Source organism: Hetaerina americana, unplaced genomic scaffold, assembly GCF_022747635.1.
Source record: "Hetaerina americana unplaced genomic scaffold, ioHetAmer1.1.p SCAF_1, whole genome shotgun sequence".
Lineage (NCBI taxonomy): Eukaryota > Metazoa > Arthropoda > Insecta > Odonata > Calopterygidae > Hetaerina > Hetaerina americana.
The window spans coordinates 8,685,359-8,710,818 of NW_027286069.1; the positions used below are offsets into that span (position 1 = coordinate 8,685,359).

General features: G+C 41.7%; 1 protein-coding gene across 1 annotated transcript in view; it reads right to left on the reverse strand.

Annotated features, from left to right (window-relative positions):
* sdk (sidekick cell adhesion molecule) overlaps positions 1-22,501 on the reverse strand; it is a 207,435-nt gene extending 184,934 nt beyond the window's left edge. Inside the window, exon 1 of the mRNA XM_071593913.1 lies at positions 21,473-22,501. Within this exon, the coding sequence (XP_071450014.1) occupies positions 21,473-21,545 (73 nt within the window). The 5' untranslated portion in view covers positions 21,546-22,501. The remainder of the gene's footprint in view (positions 1-21,472) is intronic.
* Between the last annotated feature and the right edge of the window lie 2,959 nt (positions 22,502-25,460).

The window sequence follows — 25,460 nt, forward strand, 5'->3', positions numbered from 1 at the left end:
TTTGAACCACTATTAACGGTACATACGGTCTTATTTTTTCCAGAAACTTTTCAACCAATGATAAGATAAAAACGATCGAGATATAAGTTTGGGTAATGACAAATTGAATAGCCTCAGGCGTGATGTGGTGGAAGTCGAACATAATGAATAACTGATCGAAGCACTTTTCCACTTGATATCAAGAGGAAAAGTGCTTCGATCAGTTATTCATCGGGTAATGACGCTGATCGTCCAAAATTAAGACACGAAGTATTTTCTCGGGAGGAATTAAGATTAGGCGCCAGTTACTTCTCAATGCCTGTATTTCTAGGAGGGAAATACTATGTGGCATCCACTGAGAATCCCATGTATTTTTATAAATGTTGTATAACATTACGTATTTTAGTATTAAAGAAACAAACAAAATTTGAGTTGCCAATTTCAGCTTTCCCATTATATTATTACATGGCCCTCGGTCAACGATAAGTACAGCATTAAAAGGTAAACCGTTTAATCTTCGCAGTGGTGTAGCAAGCAATTCAATTTTCGCGAAGGGTGAAAACATGGAGCCAATATTTGGGAGAATTCCTTTTCAGAGTAACTCCTTCGTCAATAGCTACAAAACATACGCTATGCCTAAAATGCTTCTAAAATACGAATCTGCGGTTGCCCAAATGAATACTCGATCAAATACATAAGGAAATGTGAGCGAGGAAAGAGATTCATCTCCCGATACCAACACTCCTCATTGTACGTGCAATTCCGCACGCGCGTACTTGTGCAGAGTTATCTGGATGCCGACGAGCACAGAGGACAAACGTTCTAATCCATTTGGTAGCCCAGCATTCAAGGATATTTGTATCCTGATTTCATCGTTAATGAAGATGAAATTATTACTAACGCTAACAATTCTCCACAGTTCTCTTCTCCGCCTTTTCCCCATCACTCGATTACGTGGAGCAGAATAAATAATAGATGGCGAAGTAATTATTAATTTAAACGAAATTTTTTTTCACATGGATGTGGAGACGAAAAAATGAGTCGAGATCAAACGCATTCTTCCTTAGGAGCTATCACTTGGAGACCTCAGACCGACAAGCAGTCGTGTCCTCATTCTCAATTATTTCCGAGATTAATACACCGGCGTATCATTAATTACTTTGATATTATTACTACAAATGATGTTACTCAGGGTTAAACATGAGAAGTATGATAAGATCTTAGTTCAAACTGAAAGAGAATAGAGAGTAGTCATTACGGCATAGTAGACTTCACAAATCTTAATAATTGGAAACGAAACGGCGAAAATACTTCCTCACAAGACGCTTCCGACGGAGCATATTCACCATTCCTGCGATGTTACCAGGCTTTGAGTCAAAGGGTTTCCAATTCGCAGATACAAACGAATTTAGTTCGACTCCAGAAATACCGAGGCGGAAGTTATAGGAATATACATACATATAAGAGAGGGTTGATATTATACTGTTATATTCGGGACACATTTAGATCGCGGAATACAATCCGAAAAGTAGTACCCAATAGGTATTGGCAGTAAACGAAGAATCTACGTATAGGGTTTGGCGTTCCCGGAAATGCGGTAGTTGGCGTAAGTCATTCCTCTCTTTCGGCTCACCCTTGACGGTAAGCAAGAAGAAATTTATCTCAGAATAGTGGGCAAATTATGACTCAAACATTCTCGGGGAATGCCTAAATGGAAATAATCCGGCGCTGAAACATAAGAGGTGAGGGTGGAGGGAGGTAGTGAAGGTAATGCGAGCAGCGGTGAGCGAACAGAGCGGTGGGGCATTGACGGGGTGGGCAGGGGGGCAAGATGGCGCCGCCCGCACCGTGGCGTATTTTGCGGCGTTGTCACCGGAAACGAATTCCTGGGAGAGCAGTGCCTTCGGGCCAGAGGGTGATTGGGCGGAGGGGGCGGGGAGACACAACAATGGCCGCCGTGGGAAGAAGGGGGCTTCGTGCAGGAGGCTGGGGAGGGGAAAATGTGTAGAGCCCTTTGGGACTGCCGGCGGGAGAGCCTCCGGAGCGAGCGAGGGAAAGCCGGGTGGTGGCGGTGGTAGGGTGAACCGTAGGTGAGGGGTCTCGGTGCACGGCTACCTGCTCGATTCCTCTCCCGAGCCCTAGACAACGGGAGTGGCAGAGGGAGAGCACATTGCGAGCGGAATAAAAACAACTTAGAAGATTCCGACGCGGAAAAATCACTGTAGAGCGAAGGAACAAGGGACTTGTGCTTATCAGAATTTCCACGAGGAATTATAGAAGTAAACACGAAAGGAGGTTGGAGAGGGTTTTGGTCCTATGATCAATAAAAGGAAAAATCGTTTGGATTTGAAGAAGGGAGGGATACAGCGGACACAAGCAGAAAATATAAAAATAGATTATGCGGAGTGGTTGTCTTAAACCGAAGAATCATGCAGTGTTTGTCCGAAAAGGTGGGGATAAGCGAATGGATACCGATGGTTACATAATAAGCACCGCATTGATCAAATAATATTTGGTTGGCCAAAGAATGAGAACAGCAATCATCAGAAGAGAAATATGCAAATACTGGTAAATGTTTCTGTGTGCCTGCCGTATTTGCCGACGACCGACAAGTAAGGGGCCTGCATTACTAGGCAAAACAACATTTCATTGAAAAATGTATTCAGAATTGAAACCGAAAACCCCGACAACAGATGCAAACTTACGACTTGAACACCATTGCCCGTGAGTCAGGTTGACAGGGTTGAAAATAACTCCTAAAACACGGGTGTGAATGGTGAAAACCCAAAAATAATGAAGTGTTGATCATAATATATTGCGTGATTCATTGATTAACGAGCAGTCATTATTTCGGTCGACTTTACTACAAACTCCCGGGGACCTCAACAAACGGCGTAGCATGTCCTGGAGGAAGTAGTGCTCTTACCCGCAACAGGAAAGTTATTAATTCCTGAGACCGTTTTTATGCTCTGGTAATGGCTGCTTTTGATGTTCGCATAATACCAACCTCAACCTGGTTTAAATGCGGTTATCCAGGCGGGGAACTCGCCCGGAAACACAAAGACTTCGCGAGTTCTACAGAGGAAAGGTGGGGGTTGGAATAAGCTGGAGACACGGCATCCAGGACTACTTCAAGAAAAAGTTATGTTTATCGCAATCTCTGTGGGAAGATTCGACGGGACATTTCCGACTGCACGAGAAGCGAAATAAGACAGCCGAAATTGGGAGAGAAGAGAACAAAGGCGTGAAAACGATAGGCGTTATCCCGAAGGCGATTCTCAAAGAAGGCAATGGATGGTGGGACGGATTTTCCGAGGCTGACCTCAGGTAGAGTCTCCAAACTCAAAAAAAATATTAAATTTCAACATAAACTGTGCACATTTATTTTATTTTAAAAATATTGCGCACACGGAGCAACATTTTTTTTTGTTCTCTGGTTCGAAATCGAGATATCCTTTTATCTTGATTGATATTGAGAACATGCATTCGAGCGAGTTCGCAACCCCATTCAGAATGCAATCACTTCCCCGACGCAAAATAGACAAAAAAGACTCGACAGAGTTAACGATGAAACTATGTGGGTTAAGTATTCCGAGACATCGCTCACGTGAGCCTCCGGCTGGGGAAATAAATTGCAATTGAGTGAACATGTGGAATGCCTTTAGCTTCGAGACGAAGTTCTCAAGAAGAGAAATTGGAATACGTGCAAGGCGCTTTAGAGCATAGAATTTACAAGTTACGGCGGTTCGCTATTTTTGTATCCATACATAATGAGGAAAAATACACACAGCAATTGGCGTCAAAAATTAACTTTCACGGAGGGCAAAGTAATAAAAGAGGCAAATTCAAGGAATGGTACAATCCAGAAGTGAATCTTGGAATAACTGGTTTATTAAAAACGCATTGTATTCACTTCTGAGGGACAAACTATTGCAAGACGTTAGGAAACGAGACGTTCAATTAATTCCGCGGGGGATGTTGATTGGGTTCGGAAAGGAACGAATTCTGATCTGTAAAATGGGTAAAAACTGAAAGAACTAGTTCCTCGCATCATCACATTTGATTTAAAAAAGATCTCTTGAGGAACACTTCAAATATCTCGGAGAGGAACAATATATGGGCGTTTTCGTTGCCGGCAACAGATGACTTAAGGGTAAATGAAAAACCACCTCTTGCACCGAGTTTCATTGTACATACCTACGAATCATTTAGTCATTGGAAGTCGATGTGTATTACGAAAAGATACTTGCGCTAATTGTGAATTCTATGTCTCTATCGCGACAAATAGTAAGGGATGTGAACATGATTTAAAATGAAGAACCACGAAAAAGAAATGGGAGGAAGCTAGCATTACTCAACAGTGAGTAAATCTTCGCAATACGTTCAGAAAGAATAACACAACTTAAGGAGCCAAACTAAGTGATAAAAAAGTATGAATAAGCGTGGGGAACAATGATAAATTATTACGAACTCCTGAAAAATTGAAAACGAGTCCTTGGAAGAAGGAAAAAGTCAAGGGCCAAATTGGCGGGCTTAGAACTCGGGGCGAAGTTCAAACACAGAAGGAGAAAATAATAGAGATACGACCGCCGGGAGCTCGTCGGATCTTCCACGGATCTGCCCCTCTGGGCAGCTCCGGAGCGTATTTCTTGTTCGCCGTATAGAGAGGCAACGCGTTCCCTCTTTCCCGGGTTTAGACTTACAGAGAGGCAAACTCCCCGGATATCCCATCCTCAGAGATGCACCCTTGGAATACGCATCGGTCACCGCCGGCCGACAGGCACCCACCCCATCCACCCACCACCGTCCATTCCTCCTTCGAGGAAGGGCGAGGCGTGGCAACGCTGCAGCGGCCAGGCGGGATAAGGCCGAGGCGGAGAGAGGGGGCGAGGGAGGGGAGGGGGGGGGCAAGGCCACTCTCGCTGCCCGCGGGCGAACGACACACTTGGGGTCAATCACAACACGCGCTTCGATTGGGAGCGTGTCTCTCCTCCGAAAGGCGACCAAAAGGAAGAAGGGAATTAAGGGGCGGCATACATAATCACCACCGAAAGATGGTTCCAAACGGGATGGTTGAAACTGAATTTTTATAAACCACTATTTTCTCAATCAAACATTTCGAGTACCAACAAACCCGAATCAGCAAGAATCGAATAATAATGCAGTGTGGCTGATAATAAATCGTGAGACCGTCTCAAACATGTACACTAGACTTCCTCCTGCATGCCACCAGCGATTTCCTCGGACAAAGATCACCCTGTCACGGGTGACCGTAAGAAACATCAGAGAAACAAAAAAACACGATCCTTACTTCGATAGTCGAGACATCCTGTCAGTTTATTGCAACTGGGAATTATTACGGTGAGACTATCAGTGTCACTGGACAGCCAGAAGAATTGGGGGAGAATATCTCAATGGATCGGATGCTAAAATATAGGCAATAATCTAATGTGAAGTTGACACATTTATTACACCATTTCTTCTAAAAACAAGAAGGGGAGAGAATTCCTAGTTGCCATTAACACTGTTTAAGGGTTGATCAGAATGAACAGCCCTATTCTAATTGCCATTGTAATCAAAGTAACTCGCTAAACAATGCAACTAACATCTTATCCGGTGTGAATGGAGTACATGTCAACTCTTAATCACCACAGTCAAATGAAAGCGATTGGCAACCTAAGTTTGGAATTTAAACTTTTTTCTAAACTACAAATTGTACGCTAATTCTTCCTCATTTGGTTTCCGGTAGGACTTGCAGAGGGGCACGAGGAACAAGTTGTGCATTATACAGCCGACGACTCTCGCTGCCGACACTGAACGAACCAACGGTCGAAGCGGACTTGGCCCTCACAATGCGTCCCTTTCTTTCCGTCAAAAGATGCAAATGACCTTTCGGCCCCAAGGGAATGGGTGCAAGGTGGAAAGAAGAGACTGGACAGTTTGACTGCGTCATCACTGCACCACGCCCACGAAAGCAGCGAAAGTTGGTTTGGGCATCAGCCAACAGCTACAACTGGGCGAGAGTTTAAATCTGAGATATGAGCAACAAGAGAGTGTGTTATGAGAAGTTAACAGTGACTGGTAAGCTCAGTGAGAAAATTTTATGTGGAACGCGTAGTCTGTAGGTTGCACTACTTTCCTATCATCATAATTGGAATTTCTCCAAGTCCCAAACTCAGCATCTCCCATAAAACCATTACATACGTATACATAACGTTTGCATTGTTAGGAAATTCTTTTGTTCTCATAGTTACCTTTGTTTTGATTGGTTTAATCAATTTGATCTGTGACAAAAAAGGATTACAATTATCGGTTGTTTGAGGCGTGACTTTATGGAATCGATTCATCATTTTACTATGAAAATGTATAACTTTGTAATTCCATAGTATTTCCCATAAATTCTGTAGCTACAGCACAGATTTCAATGAGCAACGATCCAGCTTCCATACAGGATGCACCGCGTGTATGACAACGGGTTCGAATCCAACCACGTGTGTTGTGAATTTCCGTCCAAACGGGAAATCTCGTGGATGGCCAAACATGCAAAATCTTAGTCGGGGTTTTTGGTTGCACTTACTTCGACGTTTCTTGTTACCAAAATCATAAACTGTTCGGTGCAGAAAAATAACGTAAAGATTTCAATTATTCAGTACTGCGAAAATAGTGCAAACTAAACACTTCTTTAGAATCCAAAAGATAACTGCAAAATTATTTCTGACATTAAGAAATTTTTACAAGCTGAATTCTGATAGAAAAAAGACCCAACTTTGGTACAATTTGAATAAATTTAGTATCACCTTTCACAAACCAACTTTTCTTCGCCACCAAACTGCCAGCAAATTCCATTCTTTGTGGTTTTCCCGTTTCAACGGCAACAAGGCTGTTCGCAGAAACAAAATTTCATAATCGTACCGTGAAATAGGCCCCCCGCGTAGATTGCATATTTTTAGCAACCCTAAAACACTCCCTTATTTTTCAAACCCAGCAAAATATCCAGTGCAATAATGTTTCGATCTTCACACAGAATCGACTATTCCGCTTCAATGATGATGGAGAAAATACCTGCGACAGAAGAAACACGTTGACGGCAGCGAATTTATTTCTTAAATTAATTGGGCGAGATTGAGACTAATAGCCCCTTCTTCCGCCTAACCCTTAGACATTACATTGACGGCAATTACATACATACACAAGTGGAGGAAAATCCACACAGGCGGGAATCGAACCCGCAACCTCTGGATTAGCAGACGAGGACGTTACCCCGTCGCCATTACCACGGGCAAGCGCTTTCTATTCCGTTTTCCCAAAAATCTAAACTTTCCGCGTGAAAAATAGCAAAAATAAATCAATACTTCATCATCACGGTCCAATTTAATGGCAGAAACCCCAACTATGGTTGTCAGCAGGCAAGTGAGTTTAGCAGTCGAGTACGGTGTAAAAAAGTGTTCAGGTGATTAGACTGATCCTTCTTCAGTAGCCAAAGTACTGCTTCGTTACATGCGATGCAATATATTTTTGGGGTTGCTAACCTCTCCCGAGGAAAAAACCGATTAATTATTACCGTTTCCAAACTCACTTTCCTCACTCTATGCTAGGGCCTATTATAGTTTTCCCAACAAACTATTGGTGGGTTTCACATTCAAATCGCGGAGAATTGTATTGATGGCGTGCGGCCTGCCAAATAAGACAGAGAACCGAACACATATTTTTTGAAATTAAAATGTGGCGAACTTCATAGAATAATCATTAGAGTTACGCTATAAGATGAAAACAGCTTTATGAACGGCCTCAGTGATGGCCTCGAGTTACAGCACATCGTCTGCTAACACAGAGATTTGGGGTTCGATTTCGGCCTCCGACTTCGGAGTGAGTTTACTCCATCGAGGGCTTGATGTTTTTGACAGTCCTTGTTGTTTGGAATTGTTAAAATAATCCCACGTAACTTCTGAGTTGGCTGTTTTCGTATTAGCAGTAAAATAAATTACAATTATATCCTCGGCGAGAAATCAAACTTTATGCTAATTACTGTATGCGTTCATTAATGGTCAGCTATCGCAAATAGACAGAAAAATCAGAATTACCTTACGGAACCGCCAGATTTAAATCATTAACACCTCCCTCACGTTATTAGCGAATGATAAAGGAATAATGGTGGATGGAATAATTTAATATTCTTTACGTAAGCTTTTATTCCGTCTTGTAATCATCTTGTCTCCACTTACAATCCTTTTTCCTGCTTAACCCTTTCACGTGCCTTTGAAAGACCAAGGGCTAATCCCTTGACACAAGGCCCTGAGGCGGAGTCCCCCTACATTAAATTTAGACGTGACAGAGCGGAGGGATCTTAAATGGACCATCCGGACTGGGTGCTGCCGCTACGGAAAGCGAGAGCATGTCTCCATAAAACATTGAACAGCAACCGTGTCAGCTATTTCCTCCTCAGAAACCGAGGACTTCCTTCACTTACCCCCCCTCCAATATATCCCAACGGTGTTGAACATTCCATTTGGGTGTGGGGCGAGATGTCTCAATGTTTAGGGTTATCCAATAAACATTTTTTGCCCGAAATAAATACGATACATCACATTAAATGATCGTCCGTAATTTCAATCGAGTATTCGAAGTCATCCAAGTTCCCTAATATTTTGGCTGGATTCTGCAATCAGAGACGCGGAGTCCTTCTGACAACAAATCGGAGTTCCCGGTTTGGATTCCGGCTAACTTCGGACTTCAAGCTGTGTGAATTTCCGGGTACCTGATCTTCCTGGGAAACCGCAGGCGGCAAATGGAAAGGAACGGAGTCCCCTAATTACCATTTTAATGTGTGAATTTCACATGCCGCAGTATATAGTAAAGCGCTTCCCAGCGTGGAGCGTATGCGCAACAGGGAGGCAATTAGAATATTTATCGCAGAATAAAAAAAGGCCGTTGCTTTCGTCTCAACATCAACGCTATTGAGAAAAAATAACCAGTGTCGGTAAATTCTATGCTCATTGAAGACATCCAAACAGTTTTACCTGTTCTCCGTTTTAATTTGAAGTGCCCTTTTATATTAAATGTTTTCAGAACTTGCTTGGATATTACTCAATCGGAAGGGTAAAAATCTGTAAGGAATTGAGATGGGGGATGATATAAAAGTTGGAGAAACCTTGTGTAGTTACGAAAAGAACTCTAACCTCGCCTATCAAATTCGCCATGGAGTTGATTATTCTGCCTTTTTCACGAACAGGAGGCCATGTATCTACTGATCATACGTGTGAATAAGTAGAAGACAATTTGATCTCCATTTATCACCAAATGTCAATAGAAGGAATGGCAATACCAGGAATATGATCCAATACGAACTTTAATCTCGAATTATGATACTAAAATATTTTTAACCTCGAGACTATATTCCGAAAAACCAATCCAAAGAATTAACGAAACACAACGGTATCTGTACGTATTTAACAGTTCATATGTTGGAACGAGCATATGAATAAGGATCCGAAGTACGGATCCAGATCTCAAAAACATTCATATACTTCGAAAATTGGAATTCAAGCAGATGGCTAATCCGGGGAATGTAACCGGTGAACAGCAATATGAACAATTCCAGTTCCTTTACACATCAATAGTCGTAACTCGGCAAATAGCACCCAGTGGTAACAAGATCCTCGCCAGGCGTCATCAACGGCAACGCGTAGACCAACACAAGCACGTAAATCACGGCATCGCGATGGGCTCCTCGAGGACTCAAGAGCCATCGTCGAACAGGCAGCCGCCGACGCGCCGGAGTCGTGCAGGCGAAGGCCGGCAGCGGAGGAGGAGGTGTTATTTCGACGGAGAGAGAGGGAGGGAATTTGTTCGACCTTTGGAGAGGAGTGGTGGGTCTCACTTCACGCTCGACGGAGGGGGATGAGGCAGGGGAGGTGAAAGGAAGGGTTCCTCCGATTGGGAGGCAAGTCATCGCTCAGGCACTCCGTGAACGCCATAAAACTGGAGAGAGGGGGTGGAGGAGGGTCGACCACTGAGAAGGGGAAGAAGTGCATCCTCGTCTCCCTCAGTATCGCTCCTCGGGTTATGTTGGCTGGCCGCTACTGCCCAGAACTGCAAAACTTTTCATTTTCATCACTGAACGGAGTAACGCGTGTCAATTCTGGACATTTAGGGCCACGGTCCTGTCAATAATTATGGGATAAGTACGAAAGAACGAGGAATATGACACTGAAATCGTTATGGTTTCAGCCATCATTTACATCAACGAAGTTATTGTAAACGCGCGAACATCGGTACAGAGGCATTCATTAGCTTTCTTGCAGTAATATCTGCCACGAAATACACCTAAATCTAATCTTTAAACTTAATTCTCGAATGAAAACGAATTAAAGGTATTTTTCGAGAAGAGTAGGTATTATAATCTTAACTTTAACTAAACGATAAATACGTACAACGACAAACTTCTTCCTCTTCTGACTTCCTAAATATTTAATTCGTCTCGCTACCCCACAAGTCCCACACTGAATTGTGAAATTGAACAATTGCAAAGAAACTTACAAGAGAGCAAATTGTCTATATGGCCATTGCGTAGCACACACAAGAAAATTTTCCGCAACCAGTGCACGACCATTCCAGGACAACGCATCAAACAGTGAAGATATCAAAGGATGCCAAGCGATGAGGTAATTTACAAAATGTATACTTTAATTCTTTCAAATAAAATTCATTCTCTTTTGATCTAACTCAAAAATATTTATGCACATTCTTCGGGCCGCCGAACGACAAAGATGTTTATTTCAATACCAAAATTAAACTAGCAAACCAATAGTTTCTCATCCCAAAACAAAGATCATGACATTATAATCAGTGGAGATTTCAATGTCCCATCTATTGATTGGAGCACTTATAGTTTAAAAAAGGGGGTAAAGACAAAGATGTCTGCGAGTCGCTATCATATTCTTTTACGTTGAATTCCATGCACCAAATAGTCACATCCCCAACTAAGGACGATAATATTCATGATTTGTAAGCAACGATATACCTGAAAAAGGCTATAATATAAAAACATTGAAGGAATTAGTGACCCCTGAGCAGTAAATGCTAAGTTTTCCCTTTACGGAGCCCGCATTAAGATGCCCAAAAGAAAAATGTATGTACCTGTATTTATTCACAAAATGAGACTAAAACGGCTGAAATTGCGAGCTACAAAGTTCATTTGCAAATGTTAGAAAAGACAGTACACAAAGATACTGAGGATACATGACATACGTTGGATCGACTGTCGAATTAGATCGCATGAAGCGATAAGGGGCTAAATTTATAACACGTCGTTATGATAAAATGAGTAGCGTATCAAAGTTAGTAGAGGAGCTACGGTGGGAATCACTCACGGAACGAAGGTTAAATTACAGATTAAATCTCTTGCATAAATTAGAATGATGACTCTTTAGCAATGACGTTGAAAATGTATTACTAGCCCCACCGAACTACGGTATGAGTGATGATGCAAATAAAATTTGAAATATTAAGTGTAGAACAGATAAGTTTAAGATATGACCGTGCTAAGGGGGGGAGGTATTTTGTGTCAAAAGTAGCCTTGTGCGTAATGACCTCCTGCCACACACCTGAGAGGTGGCTTGCAGGGTAAAATATATGTAGGCATGTAACTCGTTAGTAGCCCATCCCACGAGTTGCGACCCAAACCTGGGTAACGATTAGTAAATAAAACATGAAATGTAGACCTTATGACATACCTGGAATTTATTTTCCGAGCATTACTCATCCATTGCATGACTGTGATTACTGGTTGGCATCTATTAATACGTAGGTAACTGCATATTACGAAGTCGACGAAATGTTGGCATACACTTTTTCCGATGTTCTTTTGCTATTTAAAATGCGTAGTAATCACGTGAAAATAAAAGAGATTTCTTCTGTGAAAGTAATCAGTTTTCCAACTTTATTGTGTTAATATCCTACGTTTGTTGGAGGCGATAAGGTGAGAATAATTTGACCTTGGAAAATATAAATTAGAACTCAACGATGCATATAATAAATTCTCCGAAGCTCAATTTTAACTCTACGGAATCTCTCGGATGGCTGAGTTCCTGAAGGAACCACCTTGAAATTCGTTTAGAAGAAACCAGGCGCTACTTGGGAAAACGAAACCCGGCACAGGAACCGCCTCATGTATTCTGTCCGGGCGGCGGTGCTTTCACGCATATGTGAACATACGCAAGTGCCTGCACTCATCCCTCGCTGCACGATTGAGCATTCATACCCTTGGTCTTCGCCCCTCCGCCCGGAGGAATAATAACAATGGTCATATCATCCCCTCGGCCAATCAGATAAAGTGGGAGACCGCAATGGCTAGCGAGCCGTCAGAATACGCAGAATTGATACGACGGCGGGGAGAATACCGAATGCCGATAGCTACGTACCAGATGAGATGGAATCCCATTCCTGTGATTGTCGGAAGGGGCGGCAAGAAACCAAATGCAAAAGGTTATATGTGATTTGAGGCACTTAGAGGGAGCTATGAGCCTTCGAGACAAAGCCGTTAACAGGCAGGCATGATGCTAAACCTTACAATCGCTTAGGAAATTACGAAATATTTGGGTAATAATACTCGTATTTCCGGTAGTCTTCCATATTCTGCTCCAGACATCATGTCCTCACAAAGTTTTGATAGCGTTAGTGTGACTTTATGCAACCTCCGAAGAAATTGGTACAGACCTCAAAATTTCCTGATGGATGCAAAAGATTTTTATTATATTGTAAGCAAAAGTAAAACAAGTAAGTCCGCGGATTAAACTTTTAACAACAGAAACATCTGGGACAGAATATAATGACTCATTTTCAAGGATTTTGGATAATACCCAGAAATGGGGTAAATATAATAAAGTAGAACTAACCAATAACGATCTCTGAAAACTTTTTCTAGAGAAAGAATGCAGGAGGCATTACTTACTTTTCAAAAAATAGATAGGGGTTCAATTAAGTAATCCGAGGTAACAAACAAATTACATGTTTCGCAGAATACCCACCTACGTAATATTTGCAGCAATTGGAAATAAATTGAAGAAAAACGAGTACCTAATGTTAATTTCAGCAAAATAAACAATCATCGAACGTTATGTAGCACCAAAAATCTGGAGCCGAATATTGATGGAAAGAGCGGTGTGTGCGTATACTTAATAACCACGCCCTTCGCAGGGGTTCGGATCACTTTCCCAACCTTGAAGGGGTTTTCCGACCGTCGTAGACAATTTCGTACCGACTGCATTCTCGACCGCCTCTCTCCCCATCACTCCTCTCTCCGCATAAATTAGCGTCGAAAGGAGAAATCTGACAAAAATGAATGCTATTTCACTCACTGCCGATCTCAATGCACGACAAGATAACGGAATTCCTTGACGGAGAATGAAACAAAGACTCCTGGAAGCAATAGCTAATTTCTTTGGAGTCATTCCTGATGGCTTAAGTCGAATCTCATCCTAGTATGCGTTTCAGAATAAAACATAGGCTCGGGATTGTTTTCAACCTTCGGGAGGGCTCACGCGAGTGATCAATCACTGACAATGCTGCAAAGGCACACGGATTGATGGGCATAGAGAAAGCAATAAAACAACTCCTCTGACATAGCGCCAAACAAGGGACTGTATCGCAGAAATGTAACAGGTTCGAATAAACTCTTCCTCCACATTATTTTACAATTGTTATTTCCAAACTGTAATGAGTAACAGCAGATAAGGTATTTTGAGCCCAATAATAAAGACCAATCTTTAAACTTTATCTTCAAGTGACGGTAACGAGCTAAATTGCAGTCAGCATACACCCGACTGCCTTTTTTCTTCCGAGTGTAAGTTGTTAGCGAGTGCAACACATCTATTACAAAAATCATTGTCGTTGGGCATTGATGGGAAATAAAGGAAGGCGGTAAAAAACGAGAGACGAATGGATATGGAGAAATAGTACTATGACGCATAAACGCCCTCCATCCCTCAGGACGCCTTGGGGTCATTAATGTATGTCCAACTCGACGGACGGTAATTGTTTGATGGAGAGTCAACCCAGTCAAAGACCCTAAATTTCGTTCGATAAAAAATCCTGTCAATCCTTGGGAATCGATCCCGGACCCTTCCAAGTAATAAGTCAGCTACATCATAATAGAACGATGAAGTGTAAAGAAGAGAAAAATAAAAATGTATTAACAATAATAAGTTGATAGGGCACAACAGGAGAAATGATGAATGTGTTAACTGAATTTTAAGAGATTCCGCGAGGTAGACCGAAAGACAAGAATGTGGACTAAGGAAGATGGATGATAGAACACTTAAAACAAATCAAGAGTGTAAGAATAAGCAATGGATACGAGAGAAAATAGTTCTATTATCAATGAATATTCAGACCGAACGAATACAACAATTAAATGACGTAAAGTAACAGGAGGATATTGACGAGATTTCGCAACCTCCGGACTTTCGTCAGGTTTCCACTCGTTTGCATACTGCGAAGAAAAATGCCTATTTCTCTGCAGACGCGGCCTGAAAGTAAACAAAGTACTCGCGCACTTAGAATGTTGAAATCACGGCTCAGCGGCCTCCCCCCTCTTCGTGAGAATCGCTGCCTCCAGCTTGGTCGGCGGAAGGGAAGGAATAAGTTAGGGGAGAAATACAGTGTCCACTTCGCATTCTATGGAAACACAGAATGCGTAGAATCCTTGCCCAGCACGGGCCCTTCCCTGAACTTTCTCACGGTCGCACCGCCGCCAGCGGCAACCATCGGCGACTTCGTAATTGTGTGCTGTGTACGAACAGGAAGGAAGGAGGGAAGAGAACTCTCTCTGGCCCGACGTCGTTCTCACAAGAAACAGTTGCGGTGCTTTCCGATTCTCGCCCCGAAAGAAGAAAAGCGGATATTAGAAAGGAGATCGGTGACAACATATTTTACGAACTCAACGATTGCCCAAAAATAACAAAGTTTGGCCTTTAATATTGGATTATAAACGACTATCACAAACATCAAACTGCCAAAGTGGAACTGTTTCGTAGGTACCGAACTTACAGAACTGATAATGGGGAAAAGGGAGAAGCGATCGAGGGAACATGGATTTGTCTCTCACTACGATTGCCGCCATACCAAAGGAGAGTCGCAGCTAGTGCGACCACCGGTCTGATGCCCTCACGGCGCCCCTGGACAACAACGACTCCCATGCAGGCGAAGATGTCACGGGCTTAACCAGCCACGGGTGATGACCCCAGACTTGCACGATGGACCCTTGAGACTGGAAAATGGTGAATGGGAGAACAAACTGCCACCGCCGGACAAATACTGCAGTGACTTCAATGCCTGACGACAAAATATGATGCGCGAAGTATGGCGGTGCGACGGAATAATATGACCATGGCCACCGTCCAAAGCTTCGAACTCAACCTCTAAAACAAAAAACGACTATCCCCTAGGAACAAATCGACTAATACCCTCAACCACGAATTAATCGACCCCGCAACAAAACGGCGACAGTGGTGGCCGACGGAATACAGTACTTAGCGTCGTTTCCAGAGCAAACCCTTGACCTACGACGGCATCTCCCTTCCGGGTCCTCTCCCGAGGTGGAATCGGATGCATTCTCCTGGTTTCCTTCAAACGACTCGCCGTCAATAGTGACGAACAGTCTCGCTTCACCCATCGTTTCATAACAAAGGTCCAAATTCGATGGTTTTCCGTGAGATCGCTCGGGGCCACTGTTTACTCACAGAGAAACGAACGTGACTCCTAGGACAAACCACTTTCCATTAGATAGAAACACCCGCCACAATAAAATCAGGAATCAATGAGATATGACGAGCCAGGAGAAAATACTTCAAGATATTTCGGATTTTGGATCACAAGATATGATTTTTTTTAGATTTACTTTAGTAAAATGATCGAAAGGCATATTTAATTTATGGATTATGTTGGGAAGCAAAATATATTCCTTCGACCCTTGATTTTGTATGTCATTATTTGTTTATAGTTTAAGACAACAGCTTAATGTAGGTATCATTTCTTTCAAATAATGTTTGTGAACTCGAATCACCCATACTTTACACAACCCGTTCGACACCAGTGTCAGAATATTTTCTATTCTGGTGTAAGTAACGACTAAACCGTTCCTTATGTACTGGGCATGAACACAAGAGAATAAACACCAAGAAATAGGCTCATTATTTTTGACAAATTCGAAGTATCGCGGGATATGCCGCGACAGTAACTTTACCGAGGTCATCCACTGACGTGCACCGCAATGCGAGAATTTCGCAGATTATAACAATTATTTTCCAACCTAGGTGAATGGTATGTATACTTCGAAACCTTATATATATATATAACTCACCTACGTGCATATACTACAGATTCTAGGCTAGACAAGGTGCCCTAGGGGAAATGATCTCCGCTCACTCAGCCGCAACTCCATCTCCCTGCTTGATTCACGCAGTCTAATCTTCCAACAGTGCTTCCCGCCTAAAATGATAGCCGTACTTTTTCCATGGACTTAGGTTCTCGGATTTACATCTAAGTTCCACCACAGGACACCACAAGCTAAACCCAGTGTGTGTGATTTTTGAGCAGATATATTTTCTGTGATACTACAAGCGTCAGAATGGGATAAAATACCCTCTTTGTGTGTGAACTTCTCACACTTCATGTCTTATTAGCAGGTAATCGCTGCAAGCCCCTTTCACCGCGAACCTTGACTTGAGGACTGGTTAACGCCCGAGTCAACACGGTATAACGTTTGGAAACGTAAAAGCAGCACTGACAAGGATCTATACTAGGATCATAAATCCGCAATGGCATGCCAATCTCGCCTGTTAAAAATGATGGTATATTTTAATACTTCATATCACACATCAGAATAAAGTAGCAATACTATGGACATACTGAAATGAAATTTTATGTAGAAAGTAACTTGAGTATTGAATCTCTTTTTTCGTGTAGTAGAGGAACAAAATAACGAAAAATGGAAAGGAACAGGTTTGCCGCCATTTGTTGCACCTCCCACCGAATACGCCTGGAGCAATTTTGGGTCGAGAAATAATAAAAAAAGACTCCGAGCGGCACGATTCACATAAATATTTCTGCTATAAAACAGAAAGCGTGACACGATCAGCTGAAAATCTAGAACCCTCTGAATCACGAAGAACCAATGATAGGTTATTTCGATTGCAATAAACAAAAACGGCGCGAGTTCAATACTTCCAACCCTAAAGTCAGTTCGGGCAACACACCAAATCGAATGGATTGCACCATCATGGCTAAATACGGGAAATCGACAGCCACAAGACAAAAATAAAATGTTCCTTCATATAATCAGAAATCTAAGCATAAATATATGCATAGGAAACGAAACTAAAGCCATACGTATAGAATTCTTAGATGCCGATTCAAAATTAAAGAAACGGACATCCAGTTGAGGCAATGACCACTTCCTAAGTTCTGAGGATGACTGGCCCGAACGACGAGCGTGTAGGGATAGGCGGCGTCCCGGATCGTGACGCCCCGTGCACCGCCCATACCCTGGGGGCAAGGAGCAAGGCACAGGGGGAGCAAGAGAGAGGGCCGGAGCCTCCGCCCGCGAATCCCCCAATTCGAGGCGATCGAAAGAGGTATGACAACGCCCCCGCGCCTCCTCAAGTCGCAAGACTGTGATGAACACAAAGGGCATACTTACCCAACAATTTTACTGAGCAAAAAGGTTCTCCAAAACACGATTTTACATCAATTCTGGCGATCTAAAAGAAAATAATTCCGACCGAAAACTCAAAGAAATAGACAAGCAAAAAATAGTATTCCCATCCAGCCCAACGAATGATGCAGCTCAAAAAATTTATGGAGACGAAAGCCGCGAGGGGTTTGCTCAAACATTCATTCACGGTAGCGTGGAAAATTTTAATCCCGACTCAAATAGTATTTCTTGATAATGGCAAATATCATAGCAATTCGTATTCAACTTGATGTACTCTCGACCGGAGAAGCTTCCTAACCTTCTCCCCCGACCCGCGTACGGGTGCACCAACGGTGGGCAATGTATCATTCGCCCTTTCTGGTCAGGATTGGCCGTTAGATCAAGTAAACTCATTTTGCGAATAGTAGCTAATTTCAAAAGTGTGTCATAGTAAAAAGGAATTTTCATTTTTCTACCATTGAAAAATGGGATAAATTACCTGGAAATTGGATACGTACCAAATAATAACCCCAAACTATCAACCACATCATTCAAAAGAATTGCGTAGTTTCAGGCGTAATATGGTCGAATTCAAACATAATAATGGACAAATAGTATCACTTTTCCTTTAGGTATTGATTTATTAAACGACCAGTTTCGATGTACTACATCATATTCAGATGAAGAAGATGTACTATATCGAAACCGGTCGTGTAGTAAGTCAATAAATAGGGGAAAGTGTTATCATTTGTTCAGTATACAGTAAACAGTACAGTATTCAACCCGAAGGTTACCGGAGCTCACTTAATACTAGGGAGAGCTGGTACTCGAAAAATCATAGGGTTTGGGTGAGGTTGAGGGTGACCAAATGTGAAAACCGGAATCGAACTCGGGCCTTCCGGTCAGAAGCTCATCCGTTTACTAACTATACTACCACTTCTCAAAAAATACACGTATACAACAATACAACACCATTGTACTAGAACAATAATTAGCGATATTAATTCCTTTACGTGTGGTAAGCGTCACAAAAAAGCCCCTGTGCAGAAGTTGTGAACATTAGAATCAACGAGGTGAGTAACAATCAACATTGAATGAGTAAAGCAGCAAAATGGTACATAATGGGCGATGGCCGAAGTGAAATGATGAAAAGAATGAGAACCAAAAAATAGAGCAGGCTTTGGTCACCCAAAACATTTGCGAAAATGTCAACGACTTCGTTATAAAATGAGTGGTAAGGTCATTGAGTATTGGATGGAGATTCAGAATGGTCAATGCTAGAAGTAGGGAGGTACGATAAGGTCCAACGATATCAGCCGTCCTTTGCTACTTTTATGGGATGGGAATCGTAAAAGTGACCTCAATCGTAACCGTATAAACGAAAAATAATTAAATGCGCTTAAAAGTCTTAGTTGCTCTCCTACCAACAGCCCCAGGGAAAGGAAGGCAGGGCACGGGGAGCATGGCATATTCAGTGGCACTGTGGTAACGAGGAATAGGGGTGAGCGTTGGGTAGGCGAGGCAGAGGAAAAGATTAGGCATGCTGGATGGAATAAAGGGAGGTAGGAAGGAAGTCGGTGGAGTGAAAACATGGTTTATTATAATGCGCGGTAATTAGTATGATGTTTGGGGAACGGGGGGACAATAAAATTAGCAGTGCTTAGTCACTGAGTATGGGTAAATCAAATAACTACCACGACCGGTAGACTACTACTAACAGGACATGGCTAGGGATGAGAAAACAATTACCATGATGAGTATGTAGAGCTAATGGCAAAATATATTCCGATAAACATATTAGAAGGAGCTTCATTAAACCTGGTTGTCAATACTTAACAAATACAATTCTTCCAGCGTGCCCATTCCTTTTAACATATCTTCAGTGCATTTTTATGTAAATCCTGCGAGTAAGAGTGTATAGATAACAAAAATATAGTACTATTATTATTCAGAAAGCGTGAGCCGGCGATAAAAGAGCCAAAGAATTGTTTGCATTAACGCTCGCACATCCAACTTTTCATCCAGAAACTGCATTAACAACTAGCAGAATATCACAACACAAACCTTTCATTTTGTTCGCGAGTTTTTCGTTACAATAGGTTTGTACCTATATTGGGAAAGGATTTTTTTTTAACTTTGGCAGACAAAAATAACTGAGAGTTTCATTAGGCTAATATGATAATTTTTACATCAACAAATGATCATTATTATATGAATAAGATATCTCAGTAAGGAGCCTAAATACACGTAGTTGTAGTGCACGACATATACGACGCGCATAAGCAACAACAATTACATAAACGACAACAGCAAAAGAAGGTCAATCTTACAGAATGCATCCAATTTTAACAAGCTAGCTATAAAGTCTCATGTATTTTCTGTGCTTTAACACTCCATATGGCAGATTGATGAATATTTTGTCATATGTATTAGCTTAGGGATTCGGCGTAAACTTATTCCAATGGCGAACACATTTTCCAATGGAGGTGGCACAAACTCGAAACCAGAGGGTTCGGGGATACCCTGTTTTTTTAAGCCCAGGGTTTTTCGACAGCCATATTCCAAGCTATTTCTATGGCTTCTTACTTAAAGATACTGTCGTAACAGCACATGAAAATGGTCGCTGGAATTGACATCCATTTACATATACGCAAATAAATAATTCCGCTCGGACACAGCAGAAAATGCATTAGGAAACGGAAAGATTATGATACAGAAAAAGGAATGGGTGTAATGTGCATTGTAAACCATATATGTGCATGAAGTAAATCAAGTTTTTCAGCGCGAGTTGGTCTTGATGAAAAAATTCGAAAGCCACTAAGTATGAGGTTTTCGGAAGAACAGCTCGAAAACCAGTATTTCCATCAGCTACGCGACCATCATTGGAACGAAGATGTAGAGAGTTTTCAGATTTTTTCACCAACAAACTCACCATCCAACATCTCATCCATTTTCAACGGGAAGGCATGGAAAATTGGCAAAAAAGAGGTTGGCGTGGTGCGTCTCCGTCGTCAGCGAGGGAGAGAGGCGAGAGGCGTCGAAAAAAGGTGGTGAAAAAACTTATGCGGACATCCCGGGTTTCCAAATAGCTGGGAACCGGGTAATTTAAAACCTGTCCACTCAAGTTGTAAAAAAACAGGTTTCGACAGTAATAATTTGAACCATACTTTGGACAAAGAGTAGTTTTTTTATCTTCCAACGATTCAAAAATATTCAACATTAATGAGCCAAAGATACTCTAGCGTTCGCAACCATGTGCGCCTCTCAAATGTTCCCTTTGTTGAAGTCACCGATTTCCGCTAAGTTCAATCTTTAATACAACGGGGAAAAAATTGGCGGTAAAAGTAAAAAATTCTTGTTCAATTCATATTTAATTGATTCGCAATAAAACCATTCTGTTTCACTTGGGACTAAAAAAAATCTGATTGCAAGAAAGGAACTTGTTCGTCTATTCTAACATCAGTTATTCCTCTTCACGTGTACACACTAATGTTATTTATCCTATCTCTATTGCGTCCATTTGGTTATTCCTCTACCACTGTATCCAAGAGGTAATGAAAACCAAACCTACTGTAGGATAAACTTGAGTGAGACAGAGTAACATTAATTCATTACAAAATTTGATAACTGTTATCATTACAAAAGAGAGCATTCCAGGGCTAATGGGTTTCGTCGTTACTGTAAATGACCAAATGATCAATAATGACCAAAACAATGAGCCCGGATGGAATCCATTGTTGACAAGTTACCCAAGGGTAACCCATGAATCGTAAGGGGGATGATTGGCGTTTAAGGGTCAATTACCTTGAATAACTGCTAGGAGAATCCCAAAGGAACATAGCAACCTTAGCGGAACGAACTTCGTCGAGGCAGCCATGGTAACGGGTTAATGGAAGGAAACACAAAATACACAGGGGAGACCTGTTGATTCGTATCCAAGTGGCGACGCAAGTCGAAGACACTATCACAAGCACAGGGATGTGAGAGAGCACCCCCAGCGCATCCCCAAAACAAAAGGGTTTGCTCGCCCACGTCCTGGAAGACCCTTTAACAGAGGTGCCTGCAGTCACTTGGGCCCACCTCCGCTGTCACTCACTCAGGAATCCCGTCACTCAAAGAAGTTCGTGGACAGGACAGTCATGATGCACTAGGTTAAATCCATGGCGTTTCTTCATCATACTATCGACATTGTACTCACTTTCCCCGGCGTCACATTGGAATCACCGTAGAACTTGACAACATGGCAGTGATTTTTTCTCAAATTTTAATTTTGCGATTATTGAGCAATCAATACCTAGCGAGATTTGCTTGATTGGAAGAAATTAACTGATCCCGGATAGAAGAGCCGTGGACATCCCCGAGAAAGAAACAATCCACCTGGCCGCCGTCAACCGTTAACTTTCGATTGAAATAGCAGGTAAGCGTATGATGCATCCGCAACTTTCATCTGTCCGACCGTCACTTTCAGGACCAAATGGCCCGTTAAGATCAATTAGAAACAGTCAGGGTATCACACACAAGCTTCACATGTTTAAAAACACCGATAACTTTAAATAACTTATGAAACAATCGGCACTGTCGCGTAAGGATCGTCGCAGAATCAACCGTCGCTAGGGGACTTGCCGAAACCAAACAACAGACACACAAAAGCTTCTGGTTGCTAGGAAAGGTAAACGAGGAGTCCGTTGAGATAACTCGCGTCGAAGTTTACGTGGGGAGGAGAACTTAGAAAGGTGAGATGTATCCCAGAGAGTAAAATCCTCAGTGAATTCCAGGTGTCCCGTGAATAAGTTTCTTCGTTACCTCTCTGGAATGACTACTCGCCTCACCTTCCTTCCGTTCCGTCCACGACTGAAGAGTGGGATGGGAAAAGAAGGGGAAGTGTAAAAAACGTGGAATTTAAACGTCTGCGCATGCGCGGATATCCTATCCGTTTCGTGCAGGCGAACTTACGAGGCTTCACCAAGCGCACGCCAGTTCACACCAAGGAAACCGGTCTCCGTGCCCCTTCAACTGGCGACGGCAGCGCTCCTTTGTCGACAGCGTTGCGGTCTGCACTCGAATGACGTGCAGAGGAAAAGCTATAAACACGACTAATTCTTCGACTGGTGGGACTTTGAAAAACAAAGATGCGACAAACATTAACATTTTACTTTACGAAAACCAGTGAGCTCGCATACACTGGAATCACTCTGAAAAATTAGGAATGCGCCACAATTCTCTCTCGCTTTTTTTTAATATGTGCTATAATCAGTGGTTTCATAAATTTTCAATATCTAGCTCTATTTATAGTAGTATCTTTATCTACTACTTTGGTGGGATCGTTTCCTAACTTTGGTGAATAAATACGTAAGTTCAGCCTGGTTCTAATTTGAAGAAAGAGTATGAGCAAATAAGCGTCAATTCAACATGCCGAAATTAAACATATCAAGATTTATTTGCTCATATTTGTATCAATCAAGTTTTTTATATCGAAGCGTAGCAAAAATAGTTCAAAATGGTGGAGTACGCTCGCAATGGAAAATAATTACGGAAAAATATAAAAGTCGCAGAATATTTCTATCGAATTGACAAACACAATATTTCAATTAAATATATACCCTGGCAGAAAATATTTTTCCTGCCTGCAGAAGGACTTGGCTAACATAATTTAGGCTGAATCAAAGAACAATCTAAAACCGTGATACTGGCGCTATGTTTCAGATTTTCACTCAGAACCTCCCACGACTGAACACCCGAGGAAACTATTCGATTATGTGAATTTTCATGCCTGACTGACCAAAATCATCATAAAAGCTAACAGTCGTATGAAACATTGTTTTTTCTTCCTGAAATCTCTTCCAATCAATTTACATAGTATAACATAGTTTAAAAAATGAATTTTCCAAGCAGCATTTTAAACTTGACGAGAAACTTCATCAATGAATTTTAGATCCGATTCATTTTTTGTTCCTAATCCTTCCCCCACTCTAATAGGCATATCGCAAGAAAATTAAAATAATTAGTTTCAAGAATTGGGAAGGCTGATTTCGAATAAAATTCAGGTATGGAGGAAATAATAAATTGTAATGAGTGGATTTGGGGAGAGAAGTGAATTTTAAGGGGGTGAATTTTAAGGAGGAATGAAATATGAACAGAAGAGATGACAATGCAATGCCAAAGGCCTTGAGTAAGGGGAGGAGTTTCAGGAAATATACAAGAGGGAGGAATAAAGTAAGCATTTTGAATGGGGTTAGAATATGTAGGAGCTTAAGATATATTGCAGGGACTTGGTGTTCATAATGTACAGAAATTTCATATTAGTTCAACAAAATGAGAATTGTCTAATAACCTGCACCGTCCCCTTCATAGTACTTCTGTAAGTCTTGCTTTCAGTCTGTATTGAGATGTACATCCTTCTCAATCATGTTCCAAATTCAAGTGATATACTTCCCCTTTCCCTCCAACCACCCCTCTCCTGCGCTTCCCACACTCTTCCCCCTCTCCTCCCAATTGAATCCCCTAGTTCCCATTCAAGCCTCAGTGAGCACAAACCCACCAGCCATTGATATGAGCTTAGTAATGAACAATAAGCCATATATACCTTTTACCTGATGAAATTTGAAACTGACGGTAAGCAGTACAACAAAAAAACCGTCCAAAGGTTATTTATATCCATTTTCAGATTGAAGGACAATTTTTTAAGTCATGAAAACTAAATCATTATATGGGAAAATCAATTCCCAGAAAATTATCTGTTAAATGATGTGAATATTTTTGACATAAATATAAAAAACATAAACCATAAACACAGTAGCCAACCCTAAGGTCGGTTCAGTAGGTGATGGTAGAATTCACCTAGTACTAAGCCCAATGGCGTGTGAAATTCACACTCCAGGGTAGGGGGGCCAGTTCCTTTCCCTGTGCCGGTTACAGTTTCCCAGGAATATCTGGTACCCGAAAAATCACATAGCTTGGGTGGAGCTGCAGGTGCCCAGTGCCCTGCCCGGGAATCGAACCCAGGACCCTCTGGTCAGTAGTCCAACGCTCTACCCCCTGGACTACCGCGACCCGACATAAGTATATACAATTAAAAATACTATCCACATTTGTGCATAGGTGATTATTTTAATTGAACTTATACGGAATTTATGAAATTCCATTCCAATGAAATTCCATCCATATATACCTATTCTTTACCACCCTCCATAATCTTTTCTCAGGATTCTCCCCTCCATTACATTCCATTGCCTCTCAGTATCTCCTGCATCCACTTGTCTTGCCTTCTTTGAACTTCTCCCAGCAAATGTCTAAGTTCTTGGGCCATGCCTAGAACTCCATAAATTTGGTTTCCCTTTGATCCATTTTATTTTCTCCATTATTCTCCACATCCACATTTTTAAATCCTTCGATCATTGTTTATCATCTGGCCTAAGCAATCAGATTTCTGGGTCATACAAAATAATGCTCCATTCAACAGTTTTCTCTTATCTTTACTTTACATTTTTACCTAATGCCTGCAGAATATCAATTAATTGTACCCACGTTACTCTGCCAAAAATCTTCTTAAATTCCATGAAGTATACCAATGAATCCTTGTTATATTCTATGGTCCTTTCTACTAGTGGCCTAATTATTGGTATGGCATCACATGCACCCATCCCCTTGATGAGTCAAAACTGATCCTCTACTAATTACTCATTTCATTTCTCTTCAATCCTCATTTTATTGATGAACTCATAGCTCCACAGCCCTCACATACTGCTGCGGTTTATTACTTTTTTGGGATGGGCATCAATACCAATATCACAAA